We start from the raw sequence: 18,897 nt of genomic DNA on the forward strand, positions 1-18,897 counted from the left end.
CCTGTCTCTTGCTCTTACTCTGCCTTTCAAATAAATAAAAATAATCTTAAAATTAAAAAAAATATATGACCTAAGGGGCTGGCACTGTGGCATAGTGGGTAAAGCTGCCACTTGCAGTGTTGGCATCCAATATGGGTGCTGGTTTGAGTCCTCACTGCTCCATTTTTGATCCAGCTCCCTGCTAATGCACCCAGGAAAGCAATGGAAAATGGCCCAAGTCCTTGGGCCCCTGCACCAGTGTGGGAGATTCGGAAGAAGTTCCTAGCTCCTGGCTTTGGATCAGCTCAGCTCCAGACAATACAGCCAACTAAGAGGTGAAACAGCGGATGGAAGACCCCTCTCTCTCTCTCTCTCTAACACAGCCAACTAAGAAGTGAAACAGTGGATGGAAGACTTCTCTCTCTCTCTCTGCCTCTTCTTCTCTCTCTGAGTAACTCTTTCAATAAATAAATAAATCTTTAAAAAAAAGATCTAAGACTAATTTTTAAAAAAGATTAACCTCATTAATCTACTTGGCTTGAATAAATTTCACTTTATTTGTGATAGTTGGTAATGTCAAAAAGTACTGGTTTAAAGAAAGCAATAAATAAGGAACAAATGTCATCCTATAAAACATCATTTTTTCCACAAACAACTCAAAGTTACACTAGTCCCAACATCTTGCAGTTGAGGATATATTACAGAAGTTATTAAATTAAAATTATTCAAGATACGAATTTTCTGGGGGCCAGAACTGTGGCTCAGGGGGTTAATGCCCTGCATCCCATATGGGTTCGAGATCTGGCTGCTCTACTTCCAATCCAACCCTCTGCTATGGCCTGGGAAAGCAGTAGAAGATGCCCCAAGTCCTTGGGTCCCTGTACCCACATAGGAGACCTGGAAGAAGCTCCTGGCTCCTGGCTTCAGATCGGCACAGCTCTGGTCATTGCAGCCAATTGAGGAGTGAACCAGCAGATGGAAGACCTCTCTCTCTCTCTCTGCCTCTCTTCTCTCTGTTTAACTCTGACTTTCAAATAAATATATAAATCTTTAAAATAAAAAGAAATTTCTGGTGACATTTGCAACTAACTACACATAGTTAAGGTAGAGACACTACAGTAGCAAAAGTAGCTATGAAATAAAGAATGTATTATTTCCTCTTTTGATCATAGACCAAGTAAATTACTGTTTCCCTATCTGTAAAATGGGGCTACTTGAAACACTGAAAATTTATTACTGATAAAATGCTTCTAATCTTCAGACAAATGTTATGCAAAAGTACTTGATTCATACCTTGTTTTAATTCCAAACCCTCAGATTGCTTGTTCTCTTTCAGGGATGAAGCAGAATCCATACAGGTATCTTGCCTGTGGAATGAAAATAAATTTTAAAAAATTGTGAAACTATATCCAATCACATATTACTGTCCATGTTCCTGGAATTAGGCTATGCTCCTAGAAAGACACATTGACTTCTTATAAGCCCCCGGGATATCATTTAGTGCATCCTGGAAACTCAGAAACATGTAAACAAGTGCCAGAAGCAGCAGCTACAAACTATAACCAGTAGTTGAAGCAGTCTATTTATTTGCAAAATCAAAAGGCAAACTTGGAAGTATTGAAAATGGATGTAATTTTTTCTCCCTTCCAACACTCTGCAGGATAGCTGATGGGAGAAATCACAATTCACAGCAGTCTCCAATAATTTTCCAAGTTCAACTGTTAAACTTAATGGGCATTTTAGCATTCATATTACTTTATATTCATCTAATTTCATACTTCAAATACTTTGATGTCTACAGTATGTGGAAAATACATATTTTATATCTAATAACATATATAATCAAAGTAAATGGATTAAATGTAAGATCATGCAAAAAAGTTTCAATTTGCTATGTTCTGCAATAAAGCTACAAACTAAATTGATTCTGTCTTTCTTAAGACAGCATTATACCATCTTAATACAACTTGTAAAAACATTCCAGCAAAAAGTTAAAAAATTAATTGTAAGTATTCAAATGATAATTTTCCTCAAGATGGGTAATCATTTTCTTCAAAATATGTATCTATTAGCTTGAGAATTTTTATATGCATCCTAAGACTACCATAACATGCTGGAAGTAATACTTAGAAATTCCTTTTACTAACAGAATTATTTCTACTTAATTAACAGTACCAAATTAATCAAATAACCCAAGGATTTAAAAAAAAAAAAACAACTTAGGGCTGGCAACATGGCATTGAGGGTAAAACCACTGCTTGAGGCATCAGCATCCTATATGGGCACCAGTTTAAGTCCTGGTTGCTCCACTTCTGATCCAGCTCCCTGCTGATGACCTGGGAAAGCAGTGAAGGATGGTCCCAGTGCTTGAGCCCTGCACCCATATGGGAGACCCAGAAGAAGCTCCTGGCTCCTGACTGCCCTGGTTTTGGCTGTTGCAGACACTTGAGGAATGAACCAGCAGATGGAAGATCTCGCTTGCTCTATTTCTCTCTTTCTCTCACTCAGCATTTCAATTAATAAACTTTTAAACAAAAAAGTTAGGATCAATTCTTTGCCAAGTTTACAACATCCTTTCCAGTCTATATATTTGGCACTTTGCATTTGTGTTGTATTAATCCTTCATTAATACAAGCCAAACTCAAACATACTACAAAAATTTAAATTGTGATATTAACTATGACATCTGAGGCTTGTAATTGAGATCTCAGGTCTTTATACTTCTTTCTTGTCTAATATCATCCACTCAGACTTTACTCTTTAAACAGAATGACTGAGCCGGCTCACTAGGCTAATCCTCTGCCTTGCGGCGCCAGCACACCGGGTTCCAGTCCCGGTCAGGGCGCCGGATTCTGTCCCGGTTGCCCCTCTTCCAGGCCAGCTCTCTGCTATGGCCCGGGAGTGCAGTGGAGGATGGCCCAAGTCCTTGGGCCCTGCACCCCATGGGAGACCTGGAGAAGCACCTGGCTCCTGGCTTCGGAGCAGTGCGATGCGCCGGCTGCAGCGCGCCAGCCGTGGCGGCCATTGGAGGGTGAACCAACGGCAAGAAGGAAGACCTTTCTCTCTGTCTCTCTCACTCACTGTCTACTCTGCCTGTCAAAAATAAATAAATAAATAAAAAATAAACATAAAAATAAAATAAACAGAATGACTGACATATCCCAAGAAGGACTGTAACAATTCTCCTTGGCAATCCCAGAACAGAACAGAATAAATGCCAATATACTACATTAAGAGCTTTGCAAGGAATAAAGGTAGAATGTACTACCTAAAACCTTCCACTTAAGTTAGATTTTACCAACTAGGAATATTAATCTATTTCCAACTATCTTCCCATTAAGGAAAATGTATGCTTTTACACATCCTGAATGACACTTAACTCTTCTTCTAAGCACATACATCTAAATTTACAAAAATAGACTTCAACAAAACACATGTGACATCACCAATAAAAATAAGACATATGTATATAATACTTCAAGTGATATACATAACCGATATATCCTGACTTATAACATGTATTATGACAATCATCAAAGCCACAATGAACTGAGTAAAGTTCTACTAAGAGGAGGAAGTTCAATGACAATGTTATAAAAGACAAAAGGCTGTGGAAATACTCCAGGTTAATAGAGAAAAAAACTCCAAAGAGTCAAAATTAAATACTATAACTAATTTGAGTGTTGAACTGGAGGGGGAAATGTTATAAACAACATTAATGTATCAAAAGACTGCATAAAAGCATGGCATCAATGTTAAATTTCCTGAAGTTGATACCAGTGAATATGTAACAGACTACCATTTAGAAAAACTAAGGGTACTTGAAAAAATTCAAGGAAAATGTAATTAAAAGATGTTTATTTTGGAGCAAAAAATATCTTTATTTTTGCATAACACGCATTTTCCATAAACTTTTTGAAGACCCCTGTTTACATGGGTTTCAAAGATTTTTATACCAAAGGAAGATTTACGCTTGATCTTAGCCGAAAGGCTGAGAAGCGATACCAAAGTCAACTTTTAATTCCATGTTTCCGTGAACTTTTTTGAAGTACTGTCATCTGTAACAAGAAGGTGTGTAAAACAGATGAAATCTTAATAGGTAAATCTAGATAAAGGATGCATGGATGTTTCTTATATAGTCTTGCAATATCTCAGTCTAGAATTATTTACAAGTAATTGTTTTAATTAATAATAATGCAAAAAATTGGTAAAAAAAAAAAAGCTTAAATCCCCTTCAAATAAGATTGGATGCCACTATAAACACGATCTGCTGTCATAAAGTCTGCCCAAAAAGACTTTTATAGCATTCCAGCATTCTTAGATGGGTTTGATCAAGCTGTTGAAGTCACTAAACAGAATTTCAGTTAGTAGGAGGAGTACACCACCCTGTGGCAGAAAAGGGAAATAACCAAATGCTTTTACATCAGTACCACCTGAAGGAAACAAAAAATCTCAGAAATAGTTTTGAATAGTTGGAAAATCAGTACTAGCAAATTTTTCCAAGATGTAGACTTTACAAGTAAAATTATCATATAAGTTCAGAGTTCTCTAATACAATCTAAAGATTTTAAATTGCATGAAAGATATTTACAAAAAGGAAATGTCTTAAACAAAATTATATGTACACACATTTTTAGTTCTAGTTTTATGAAAATAAAAATATCTACTCTCAGAGATAGAACTAGATGATAGAACTAGGAAAACTAAAGAAGTCCAATTCATATTTAAATATTTCTATCAAGCACTTTAAAACCATGTTAGAATTTTATTAATGACTGGAGAGAGGGGAAAAAAAAAGGAGGGAAAATATCAACAAAGCCAGTTTGGCTTACCAATTTTGAAATGACCTTTGTGTTCTGTTGTATTTAAAACAAAAGAAAAGGCCTGCTTGCACTTTTCTAGTTCCCTTCTCCCATTCGCAGAGTGCCCTCTCTGAAGCAGTTTAACTCACAAGTGTGGCACTGAATTATAAAGGCCCACCATCAATTCCTGTGATTTAAGTTCTCAAATAACATCAGTCCAACTTTCTTTAACCTCAATACTTTCTTACTCTCTATTGTTTCTTAGAATTTGGTGATTTTTTTTTTTTTTTTTAAATTTTTTGACAGGCAGAGTGGACAGTGAGAGAGAGAGACAGAGAGAGAAAGGTCTTCCTTTGCCGTTGGTTCACCCTCCAATGGCCGCCGCTGCAGCCGGCGCACCGTGCTGATCCGAAGGCAGGAGCCAGGAGCCAGGTGCTTTTCCTGGTCTCCCATGGGGTGCAGGGCCCAAGCACCTGGGCCATCCTCCACTGCACTCCCTGGCCATAGCAGAGAGCTGGCCTGGAAGAGGGGCAACCGGGACAGAATCCGGCGCCCCAACCGGGACTAGAACCCGGTGTGCCGGCGCCGCAAGGTGGAGGATTAGCCTATTGAGCCACGGCGCCGGCTTGATTTTTTTTTTATCAAGGTAATATACTAAGGGGATCTATGGAACTTAAGAACTACACTTGTGAACTATTAAAGATTTAAAAACTATATTTCTAAAGGCAGGAAGAGGGGGAGTGTCAATTTCCTATTCATGTGAAAAATACTGTAAGGGTACCTCAACAAAAGGATAAACAAGCTTGAGTCTGGAGTCTGATTCTTCTCATTTTGGCAAAAGTCACCTGAAAAAAGAATCAGATAATCTGGCATAACAAAAGAATAATCCTGGATTATCTCCATATTCCTGGGAGTAAAAACTGAAGTTGAATGAAACCAACCTACCTTCTTGTAATGTCTCTACTATTAAGAAAATAAAGGTGGGCATTTGGCTTAGTGATTAAGATACTTTTTGGGATACCCACCATGTCCCACATCACAGTGTCTGGGTTTGACTCCTAATCCCAGCTTCCTATTGGTCAGAACCTGGGAAACATAGTGATGGTGCTCACTGCTGTGTTCTTGCCATGCACATGGACACCCAACTGACCCAGTCTAAGACTGTCACTGAGGCATTTGGAGAATAAACTGGTAGATGCGATATCTCTCTACCCACTGCCAAAAAACGACTAGTACAACCACAGAACAGCTAAAACAAAAAAAAATAAAAAATAAAAAAATAAACAAAATTGACACACCATTGGCTCAATCAACCAAAAAAAGAAGAGAGGAGACCCAAATCAATAAAATTAGGGATGAAAAAGGCAATGTAACAACAGCTACCACAGAAATAAAAAGAATGATCAAAACTTACTACCAGAAGCTGTTAGCCAACAAACTGGGAAACCTAGAAGAAATGGACAGATTTCTACACACATACAGCCTTCCTAAATCAAGCCATGAAGGCACAGAAAACCTAAACAGACCCGTAATGAAAAGACACAAATTGAATCAGTAATAATGGCCCTCCCAACAAAGAAAAGCCCAGGACAGGATGGATTCACTGCTGAATTCTACCAGACTTTTAAAGAACTCCAATTCTTCTCAAGTTATCCAAAACAATTCAGAAAGAGAGAATCCTCCCAAATTCTTTCTACAAAGCCAGTATCATCTTAATTCCTAAAACTGAAAAAGGATGAAACAGAGAAAGAGAATTACAGACTAATTTCCCTGATAAACATAGATGCAAAAATCCTCAACAAATTTCTATTCAATTGAATCCAACAACACATCAGAAAGATCAGCCACTCAGACCAAGTGGGATTTATCCCTGGTATGCAGGCATGGTTCAACATTCGCAAATCAATCAATGTGATACACCACATTAACAAACTGCTGAACAAAAACCATATGATTATCTCAATAGATGCCAAGAAAGCATTTAATGAAATTCAACACCCTTTCATGATGAAAACTTTAAGCAAATTGGGTATACAAGGAACATTCCTCAACACAATCAAGACAAAATATGACAAACTCACAGCCAGCATCCTACTAAATGGGGAAAAGTTAGAAGCATTCCCACTGAGATGTGGTACCAGACAGAATGCCCACTCTCACCATTGCTATTCAATAGAGTCCTGGAAGTTTTAGACAGAACCATTAGGCAAGAAAAACAAATCAAAGGGATACAAATTGGGAAGGACGAAGTGAAACTATCCCTATTTGCAGATGACATGATTCTATGGATAGGGGATCCAAGAAACTCCACTAAGAGACTATTGGAACTCACAGAAGTTTGGTAAAGTAGCAGGATATAAGTCAATACATAAAAATCAACAGCCTTTGTATACACAGACAATGCCAAAGCTGAGAATGAACTTCTAAGATCAATCCCATTCACAATAGCTACAAAAAAAAAAAAAAAAAAAATACCTTGGAATAAATTTAACCAAGGATGACAAAGATCTCTATGATGAGAATTACAAAACATTAAAGAAAGAAATAGAAGATACAAAAAAATGGAAAAATCTTTCATGTTCATAGGTTAGAAGAATCAGTATCATCAAAATGTCCATTCTTCCAAAGAGCAATTTACAGATTCAATGTGATACCGATCAAAATACCAAAGACATTCTCAGATCTAGAAAAAATGATGCTGAAATTCATATGGAGGCACAGGAGACCTCGAATAACTAAAGCAATCTTGTAAAACCGAAACAAAGCCAGAGGCATCACAATACCAGAGTTTAAGTCATACTTCAAGGCAGTTATAATCAAAACAGCCTGGTACCGGTACAAAAACAGATGGATATACCAATGGAACAGAATAGAAACAGCAGAAATCAACCCAAACATCTACAACCAAATTATCTTTGATCAAGGAGCTAAAACTAATCCCTGGAGTAAGGACAGTCTCTTCAACAAATGGTGTTGGGAAAACTGGTTTCCACACGCAGAAGTATGCAGCAAGACCCCTACCTTATATCTTACACAAAAATCCACTCAACATGGATTAAAGATCTGAATCTACCACCCAACACCATCAAATTATTAGAGAACATTGGAGAAACCCTGCAAGATATAGGCACAGGCAAAGACTTCATGGAAAAGACCCCAGAGGCACAGTCGAAGCCAAAATTAACAAATGGGATTACTTCAAATTGAGAAGTTTCTGTACAGCAAAAGAAAGTCAGGAAAGTGAAGAGGCAACTGACAGAATGGGAGAAATTATTTGCAAGCTACGCAACTGATAAAGAATTAATAATCAGAATCTAAAAAGAGATCAAGAAACTCCACAACAACAAAATAAACAACCCACTTAAGAGATGGGCCAGGGGCTTAAACAGACATTTTTAAAAAGAGGAAATTCAGGGGCCGGCGATGTGGCGTAGTGGGTAAAGCCACTGCCTGCAGTGCTGGTATCCCATATGGGTGCCCGTTCGAGCCCCAGCTGTTCTACTTCCAATCTAGTGCTCTGCTATGACCTGGGAAGGCAGTAGAATTTGGCCCAAGTCCTTGGGCCCCTGAATCCATGTGGGAGACCTGGAAGAAGCTCCTGGATCCTGGCTTCAGATCGGCACAGCTCCAGCCATTGCAGCCATTTGGGGAGTGAACCAGCGGATGGAAGACCTCTCTGTGCCTCTCCTCTCTGTGTAACTGTGACTTTCAAGTAAATAAATAAGTCTTTTAAAAAAAAAAAAAAAAAAAAAAAAGAGGAAATCCAAATGGCCAACAGACATATGAAAAAATGGTCAGGATCACTAGCCATGAGGGAAATGCAAACGAAAACCACAATCAATTTTCACCTCACCTCAGTTAGAATGGCTTTCATACAGAAATCAACAAATGCTGGTGAGTATGTGGGGGAAAAGGTACTTTAATCCACTGTTGCTGGGAATGCAAACTGGTAAAACGACTATGGAAGACAGTTTGGATACCTCAGAAATCTGAATATAGTCCTACCATATGACTCAGCCATCCCACTTCTCGGAATTTACCCAAGGGAAATGAAATCTGCAAATAAAAGAGTTATCTGTACCTCCATGTTTATTGCAGCTCAATTCACAATAGCTAAGAGATGGAATCAACCTAAATGCCCGTCAATGGAAGGCTAAAGAAAGTATGGGATGTGTACTCTATGGAATACTACACAGAGGTTAAAAAAAAAAAAAAAAGAAAGAAATCCGGTGTAATTGCAACAAAATGGATGAATCTGAAAGACATCATACTAAGTGAAATAAGCCAATCCCAAAGCAACAAATACCATATGTTCTCCCTGATATTTGACAACTAAGAAAACACCTAAAAGGAAACCAGGAAAAGTAAAATTGACACTATCAGAAGTAATGACTTGAACAGCCCTTGTCCTGACTGTGGAGGAACAGTTTATTATCTTATTTTTTTTATTATTTTCTTTTCTACTTAATACTATTGGTTGAGCTCTTAACATAGAATTATTCATAGGTGTATAAATCCAACTGAAAATAGGTCCAAGCAAAAAATAAGAGTGGGAATAAGAGAGGGAGGAGCTGTACAGTTCCGCACATGTTCCCATGGACTTATCACTAAGGGCAAAGCTAAAAACTTGCCATGGAACTCCAAATTCCGTTAAGCTAGATGGTAGTAATGCCATCTTGCATGTTAAAGTGACCATATTAAGTGTGTAATTGATCACATAGATAGGATTAAGTGTCAAAGGGATCAAAAATATAAAACCAAGTGTCTGGTAATAACAATAGATAGAATTAAAAAAAAAATAATGTTCCAACATGGGAAGCAGTCCACACAGCAGACTCAAAGAATGACAAACACCCTATGAGAACTCTGACCTCAGAATCAGCCCTTAAGGTATTTGGATCTGCCTGAAAAGCCCATGAGTGCATTTCAGGCATGGAAAGCCAAGATATTATGGCAAACAATGATCTACATGAAGGATCACTATGAGTGAGATCCCAGCAGAAAGGAAAGAAGAGGTCATCAAAGAAGGCTGTACTTGTCTCTAAAGGGAGGAGAGAACTTCCACTTTGCATGTGGCCTTATCTAAATACTGACAGAGTTTGTGGACTCAAAAGGCTTCCATAGCCTTGGCAACTGATGTCAAGAGCCTCAGTGGCCAGCGCCGCGGCTCACTTGGCTAATCCTCTGCCTGCGGCGCCAGCACCTCAAGTTCTAGTCCCAGTTGGGGCACCGGATTCTGTCCTGGTTGCTCCTCTTCCAGGCCAGCTTTCTGCTGTGGCCCAGGAAGGCAGTGGAGGATGGCCCAAGTGCTTGGGCCCTGCACCCACATGGGAGACCAGGAGCACCTGGCTCCTGGCTTTGGATCAGCGCAGTGTACCAGCCATTTGGTGAGTGAACCAACATAAAAGGAAGACCTTTCTCTCTGTCTCTCTCTCTCTAACTCTGCCTGTCCAAAAAAAAAAAAAAAAAGGAGCCTCGGTGGTTATTGACATCATACATAAGCGTATCAATTGTTAAGTCAATAATAGAAGTCACTGTGCACTTACTCCCCACATAGGACCTCTGTCGTTAATGAGTTGTACTATGTGAATTAACTATAAAACTTGCTTTCAAACAGTACTTCATACTTTGTATGTCTTGTGGGTCCAAATTCTGGAAATCTTAGTCTTATAGAGTTGGAATTCTGTATATAAAGTTGATTAAGAATGAATCTTAATAAAGAATGGGATGGGAGAGGGAGTAGGAGTAGGGACAGGAATGAGGATGGTAGGGTGGGTATGGGGGAAGAACTGCTATATTCCTAAAATTGTACCTATGAAATTTATATTCATTAAATAAAAGCTTTCTTAAAAAAAATGCAGGTGGGAGCATGCATGTAACCTAGCAGTTTAGACACTTGTTGGGATACCCACATTCAATATTCATAATGCCTGGGTTCAAGTCCCAGCTCTGCTCCCAATTCCAGTTTCCTGCTAATTAATGTGTACCCTAGGAGGCAGCAGGTCTTGTCTCACACAGAGCCACGCACATGGACTGAGTTTCATAGCTTTAGCCTGACCCAGACCCCAGCCTTTGAAGGCATTTGGGGAACGAACCAGGGATGGATGCTCCTCCATGTCTATGTCTATGTCTATGTCTCTGTCTGTCTCTGTCTCTCTCTCTCTCTCTCTCTCTCCAGCATTTCCTTTCATTCCCTCATGACTCTTACTCTATCTCTGAACCCAAGAGCATAATACTTCTGTTTCCTTATGCTTTTATCAGGCTTCTTTCATCGTATCTCCTTCTGATTTCCTCCTATGAGGACACAAATGACTGCATTTAGGGTCCATTCAGATACTTTAGAAAAATCTCCCCATCTCAACAACCCACGTCAATCATACCTGCAAAGTCTTTTTGCCAGATAAATACTCAGATTCCAGGGACTAGATTATGGCTAACTTTGGGGAAACTCTTTCAACCCACCAGATAGAGAAAAAGTACGTTTCACTAAAATATAACTGAAATTTTCTTTATGTATAAGCAGTATCTGTGATTGGGTCACATAATAGAATCACCAACAGAGTCACAGGTATTTTCTTTCTTTCTTTTTTTTTTTTTTTTTTTTTTTTTTGACAGGCAGAGTGGACAGTGAGAGAGAGACAGAGAAAGGTCTTCCTTTTGCCCTTGGTTCACCCTCCAATGGCCGCCACAGCTGGCACGCTGCAACCGGCGCATCGCGCTGATCCGATGGCAAGAGCCAGGTACTTATCCTGGTCTCCCATGGGGTGCAGGGCCCAAGCACTTGGGCCATCCTCCACTGCACTCCTGGGCCATAGCAGAGAGCTGGCCTGGAAGAGGGGCAACCGGGACAGAATCCGGCGCCCCGACCGGGACTAGAACCCGGTGTGCCGGCGCCACAAGGAGGAGGATTAGCCTGTTGAGCCACGGCGCCAGCCACAGGTATTTTCATATAAAGTAATCATCACAAATATTCAAAATATTGTTTATACTTATCTCTATTTTAAAATTATGGAAGTGAGGGGCTGATGTTGTGGCATAGCTGGTAAAGCCGTCACCTGCAGTGCCAGAATCCCATAGGGGAGCCGGTTCAAGTCCTGGCTGCTCCACTTCCAATCCAGCTCTCTGCTATGGCCTGGGAAAGCACTGGAGGATGGCCCAAGTCCTTAGGTCCCTGCACCATCATGGGAGACCCAGAGGAAGCTCCTGGCTCCTGGCTTCGGATCAGCACAGCTCCAGCAGTTGTGGTCAACTAGGGAGTGAATTAGCAGATGGAAAGACCTCTCTTTCTCTCTCTGCCTCTCCTTCTCTCTCTGTGTAACTCTAACTTTCAAATAAATAAATAAATCTTTAAAAAATAATAAAATAAAAATTATGGAAGTGAGAACAGCTGTTAGATTTTTTATTTTATTTATTTATTTATTTATTTATTTTTTATTTATTTTTTTTTGACAGGCAGAGTAGACAGTGAGAGTGAGAGAGACAGAGAGAAAGGTCTTCCTTTTGCCGTTGGTTCACCCTCCAATGGCCGCCACGGTTGGCGCGCTGCAGCCAGTGTACCGCGCTGATCCAATGGCAGGAGCCAGGTGCTTCTCCTGGTCTCCCATGGGGTGCAGGGCCCAAGCACTTGGGCCATCCTCCACTGCCCTCCCTGGCCACAGCAGAGAGCTGGCCTGGAAGAGGGGCAGATTTTTTTAAAAAAGATTTATTTGAAAGCCACAGTGACAGAGAGTGAGACAGAGAGAAAGAGAAAGAAAGAAAAAGAGAGAGAGAGATCTTCCATCACTGACTGACTCCTCAAATGGCTCTTATAGCCAGGTCAAGGCCAGGCTGAATCTAGGAGCCAGGAACTCCATCCAGGTCTCCACACACATGGGTGGCAGGGGCCCAAGTAATTGGGCCACATTCTGCTGCTTTCCCAGGACATCAGCAGGGAACTGGAGCAGCCAGAACTCAAAACTGCCACTCCAACAAGCATTGCTAGCTTTGCTGGCATCACAGGCAGCAGCTTAATCTGCTGTGCCAGGATGCCAGGCCTCACTGCTTGATCTTATTAACATGTACAGAAGCATATATTATGTTGCAAAATATTTTTATTTACCATTTCAAAAATTGACTTTCTTTGTGATTCTCTTTTAATCCATGAATTAAGCAGAAAATTACTTTGATAAAGGATCCTCAGGTTTAACTAGACTTCCGAAAGAAATATTTGGCAACAAAAAAAGGTTTAGAAGTACTGCTCTGGGCCCAGCGCTGTGGCACAGCAGGTTAAGCTGTTATCTGTTTATTCAGCATCCCATATGGGAACCAGTTCAAGTACTGGCTGCTCCACTTCCAATCCAGCTTCCTGCTAATGTGCCTAGGAAAGCAGCAAAGGATGGCCCAGGTGCTTGGGCCCCTGCACTCATGTGGGAGACCCAGATGAAGCTCCTGGCTTCAGCCTGGTCCAGCTCTGGTCACTGCAGCGATTTGGAGAGTAAACCAGCAGATGGAAGATCTCTCGCCTCTGTCTCTCCTCTTGCTAAAACTCTTTCAAATAACTAAATTTTTAATAAGAAGAAAAGAAGTACTGCTTTAGACAGATGACAAGGATAGGAAGAAGTTGGAGTTAGATGGGAAGATAAAAGTAGAAAGACTTTTATTTTCACTTTAAACTTTCATGTATCGTTTAAATTTACATATATGAGTATGTTACTCATATTTATACATATATCCATTCAGGGTTTTTGTTATTGTAGTTTTGATCAATAAGACCTATCGAGAGCTTCCTATTTTCCCTTAGTGTGCTAGGCTGAATAACTGATGCCTAAACATGCTTATGTTCTACTTCCCAGAAATTGTGAATGTTAACTTACATGAAAAATGGGATTTTGTGGGTGTGATTAAGGATTTTGAGACAGATGGATTATCTTGATGAGCCCAAGTAACGACAGCAGTAATAAAAGGAATACGAGGCATCAGAGAAGGCAGTATTGTATTGGATGCAGAGACTGCCAACTGTAACGCCAGCAACCCATATCAGAGTGCTGGTTCAAGTCCCAACTATTCTACTTCCAACCCAGCTTCCTGCTCATGTACCTGGGAAGGCAGCACAAGATGGCTCAACTACTTAGGGCCCTGACCCTTATGTGGAAGACCCACATGAAAATTCTGGCTCCTGGCTTCATCCTGGCCCAAATCTGGTGTTGTGGCTATTTGAGGAACAAATCAGCAAAGGAAGATCTCTCGATCTCTCTCTTCCCCACCCCCTCTGCCTCCCCTCTTTTGCTCTTTCAAATAAATAATAAATCTTCAAAAAGTAAACATTAATTCACAATTTCTGGTTAAGAAAATTGAGAACATATAAAAGCAAGTCAAAACCATAACTAGCAATCACTTAAAGCCCAAAGATGAAATATTCCAGAGGAGAACTCACCTAATTTCCTTAGAAAGTTAAACTTAATTAAAAGGTGGGGGAGGGATGAAGGAGCTCCAGATTAAAAGACTTAATAAACATAATTGAATATAATCTATAGACAGTTTATACTCTGCATTGGTGAAAAATTTAAAAGGCCTTTTGGGGACACCTGGGAAAAATATGACTTGAAATTGGTATCACAATATTAGAGAACTGCTAAGTTTAAGATTTGGTTATTTATTTGAAAGGCAGAGTTACAGAGGGGCAGAGGCAGAGAGAGACAGAGAGAGAGGTCTTCCATTCGCTGGTTCACTCTCCAGATGGCCGCAACAGTCAGAACTGCACCGATCCAAAGCCAGGAGCCAGGAGCCTCCTCTGGGTCTCCCACATGGGTGCAGGGGTCCAAGGACTTGAGCCATCTCCTACTGCCTTCCCAGAGAGCTGGTTCGGAAGTGGAGCACCTGGGATTCGAACTAGAGCCCACAAGGGATGCCAGCACTGCAAGCAGTGGCTTTACCCTCTACACCAGAGCGCTGGCCCCACAGAACTGCTAAATTTTTTTTAAGTGTTATAAAGATATGACTATGTGAGAAAATGTTCTTATTTTCTAGAAATTCAAAAGTATTTAGAATCAAAATATTTGTAACTTGTTGGAAATACTTCAGGAAAACACAGGAGGCAAATATGGAAAACTGGAATAACTGTTAGATCTATTCCACTTATTTCTGTATGTTTGATGTAATTTATAATAAAAAGGAAAATAACCTAATACAATGAAATATTTTTTTTCTAACTCAGACAGGAAATATCATCTGAAAAAATTATTAACATAGGGAAACACTTTAAAAATTACATGTATGGTTACTGGTGTTGTGGTGTAAACGGGTCAAGTCGCCACTCGGGATGACAGCATCTCACATTCAAAGTGCCAGTCTGAGTCCCAGCTGCTCTGCTTCCCATCCAGCTCCCTGCTAATTGGGAAAGCAATGGAAGATGGTCCAAGTGCTTGTGCCCCTGATATCCTAGTGAGACCAGAGTGGAGTCCATGGATCCCACCTCTAGCCTGCCCCAACCCTGGCTGTTGAAGGCATTTGGATACTGAACCACAAATGGAATATATCTCTTTCTCTGTGTCACTCAGCCTTTCAAATAAATAGATAAATCTTGGGGCCAGCACTGTGGTATAATGGGCTAAGTCTCCGCCTGTGACACTGGCATCCCATATGAGCACTGGTTCATGTCCAGCTACTACTCATCTGATCCAGCTCTCTGCTATGGCCTGGAAAAGCAGTAGAAGATGGCCCTTGCACCCATGTGAGAGACTCAGAAGCAACTCTTGGTTCCTGGGTTTGAATCAGCCCAGCTCCAGCCATTGCAGCCATTTGGGAAGTGAAATAACAGACAGAAGGCCTTTCTCTCAGTTTCTCCCTCTGTCTATAACCCTACCTCTTAAACAAATTAAATCTTTTTTAAAAACAGGTAATTGTTTAAAGTTATCTATAAGCAGTAGGCATTTGGGGCAACAGTTAAGACATTGCTTGAGATGTCTACATCCCATATTGGACTACCTAGGTTAGAGTCCCGGCTCTGGTCTCTACTCCAGCTTCTTGCTATTGTGCAATCTCGGGGGCAAATTGACTGCATGGTGGCTCATGCAGTCAATTTCCTGCCATCCATGTGAATTTCATTTTCCAAATCCTGGGCTTGATCTGGCCCAGCTCTAGCTGTTACAGGCATTTTGGGAGTGAACAAGTAGAAGATCTGATTTCACTGTCTCTCTGCCTTTCAAATAAATAAACTTCTAAAAAACAAATTACATATATAATTTTAAGCTTTCTAGGCTAACTTAAAACATATTTTCAATTCCTCAATCTTCGGATATGGTACCATGGTCTTATCTCTAACATAAATTCAGCCTATTCACATAAACCAGCATGCACATTTCCAGTTTTGATTTAAAATAAAAATTTTTAAAAAATCTTGATTCCAAAAGAAGTTTATATTTAGACAATAGCCTCTTTTTCTTTTTTTTTGGACAGGCAGAGTTAGACAGTGAGAGAGACAGAGAGAAAGGTCTTCCTTCCGTTGGTTCACCCCTCCAAATGGCCGCCACGGTCAGTGCGCTGCGCTGATCTGAAACCAAGAGCCAGGTGCTTCCTCCTGGTCTCCCATGCAGGTGCAGGGCCCAAGCACTTGGGCCATCCTCCACTGCCTCCCCAGGCCACAGCAGAGAGCTGGACTGGAAGAGGAGCAACTGGGACAGAACTGGCGCCCCAACTGAGACTAGAACCCGAGGTGCCCGCGCCTCAGGCGGAGGATTAGCCTAGTGAGCCACGGCGCCGGCTGACTATAGCCTCTGGATAATCGCTGTTGTTTCCCCACAGTTAATTGACCAGAACCTTTCAGCAATTCAAACATGAACTTTCCCCTGCATTCAACTTAATCAGCTACTCTTATCATATTAATATTTCACCTGTTTATATTTAATTGTACGATTATAATAATTGCACAGCAAAGACATGAGTATATAACCAAATAATTCAAATGGTGGGAGAAGTGCACAAACTATTAGAGAATAGTAATTAACAATAAACTTTGCACACCATTAAAATCAGAGAATATATTTTTCAAATAAAATGGAAGGGGACAATTAATAAAAATGAATCAATAATTAAATTTCTAATTTTTCAAAAAAGTAATGGGGATAGGATAGAATACAGGAATAATAATTGCTAATCATCTAATAGCACCTAAGCAGCCGAACGAGGCTGCTGATTGATGGAAAAAATGATAATAAATACTGTTTAAAAACATAAAGTTTCTGTAATTCAAGGAATATAAAAAAATTTTTAGCAGAGACAGCTACCAAAAAAGCGAACAATATTTCACAAGTCCGAACACAGCTGCACATCAAATGGCTTGAATAAAATGAAGATTCTCATCAGGAGCCTCTGAGAAGCTCACACACCTAAGGAATGCTCTAGAGATTCTCGACAGGTGCCCATCTGTTTCTTAAACAAAAGTAACTAAGTATAGACGTGCTTCAAATTAACCAGGCTGGAAAAAGTATTATAGCATGGTGTGTAAGGCTGACACCTGCAATGCCAGCATCCCATATGCACTTCCGAACCAACTCCCGGTTAATGCACCTGGGAAAGCAGCAGAAGACGGCTCAAGTGCTTGAGCCCCTGCACCCAAGTGGAAGACCTGAAAGAAGCTCCTGGCTCCTGCTTCAGCCTGGTGCAGCCCCGGATATTGCAGAAATTTGGGAGTGAACCAGCAGATGGACACTCACTCTCTCGCTCTTGCTCTGTTTTTCCCTCTATCTAACTCTACCTTTAAATGAACCCTAAAAAAAAAAAACAAAACAAAACAAAACAAAACAAAAAAACAAAAAGAAGTTGAAAGATTTGTTTAATTTGGGAGTGAACTAGCTGACAGAAGCTCTCTCTACCTGTCATCTGTTTCCCCTCACTCTTGTCTGGTAAAAAAAATATATATACAAATAAACAATATTTGAGGGGACCTTGGGGGTGACAGGTATGGAAAGGTTCATGGTACTACTTTCTTCTTTGTCCACGTGGGAAACCCAGAAGAAGCTCCTGGCTCCAGGCTTCAGACAGACCCAGCTCTAGCCATTGAGGCCATTTGGAGGAGTGAACTAGTAGATGGAAGAGCTCTCTGTCTCTCCCTCTCTCTGTAACTCTCTGCCTCTAAATTAATAAATAAATCTTTTTTAAAAATTTAATCTCTGGCTTTCAACTGGGCTATGTAACTGGATGGGCAATTTACTCTAGGGAAGTTTGTCAACTAACAGCAACAGTTCTACCACATATCACTGTTAGGATTCAGCCATAGAAAAGAGGTCATATACACAAATCTAGTTCCCAACCTCAGTAAGACAATGATCAAGTCAGAGGAACAGCTCAGCAATTTTAAAAAATAAACATGTTACTACAACACAGTCATCAAACTTCCTATACTTATGTTCTATGTTCTTCTTCTACTCTATCTTCTCTAAAGTGCCTACCCAAAACAATCAGCAGTAACATAAAGGAAACTACTCCTGTTTTTGAAGGGAGGACTAACTTATAGACAACTCAAGGAATAAAATGATTATAATAAATTAAATCCAATAAAACAAGTAATCAGTCATGATTAAAAGTAGTTATGAGTAACTAGGTGAGACCAACTTGTTCTATTTTTTAAGTTTATTTTTATTTATTTGAAAGGTAGAACAAGAGAAGGGAAAAGATTTTCCATCCAGTAACTCCATCTCAGTCTCCTACAAGGTAGCAGAGACTTAAGTACTTGAGCCATCATCTGCTACCTCCCAGAGTGCACATTAGCAGGAAGCTGGATTAGAAAAGGAAGTGAGTCTGCATCTCAGGCACTCCAATATTGGATGTGGGTATCCCAAGTTAGTTTAACTTGCTGCCCACCCTCCAGCTTGCTCTTTTAGACCATTTTATAGTATTTTAAGAATATCCATGTATTCTATTTTAAACAAAAGCACTCACATTTTTTATTTACAAAATACAAAAATGGATATTTTAAAACAATTCTTACAGAGTGGGCATTTTTGGTACAGTGGATGAAAGAGCCAATTGGGATCCCTAGATACTGTAAGAGAGTGCCTGGGGAGTAAACAACATATTCTGCCTTTCAAATACATAAAAATATTTAAAAGTAATAATTTCAAAAATAATTCACTTTATAAAA

At 40.0% G+C, this 18,897-nt stretch overlaps 1 protein-coding gene across 4 annotated transcripts in view; it reads right to left on the reverse strand.

The window, feature by feature from the left end:
* Window positions 1-18,897, reverse strand: part of CAAP1 (caspase activity and apoptosis inhibitor 1) — a 134,131-nt gene that overhangs the window by 96,244 nt on the left and 18,990 nt on the right. For all 4 annotated transcript variants that reach the window (XM_089317982.1, XM_089317984.1, XM_002707954.6 and 1 more), the window contains exon 5: window positions 1,273-1,346. In XM_089317982.1, coding sequence (XP_089174108.1) covers window positions 1,273-1,346 — 74 coding nt within the window. The remainder of the gene's footprint in view (window positions 1-1,272; window positions 1,347-18,897) is intronic.

The sequence above is a fragment of the Oryctolagus cuniculus genome, chromosome 1 (genome assembly GCF_051225735.1).
Source record: "Oryctolagus cuniculus isolate XC-2025 breed Fujian yellow rabbit chromosome 1, ASM5122573v1, whole genome shotgun sequence".
In the NCBI taxonomy this organism is placed as follows: domain Eukaryota; kingdom Metazoa; phylum Chordata; class Mammalia; order Lagomorpha; family Leporidae; genus Oryctolagus; species Oryctolagus cuniculus.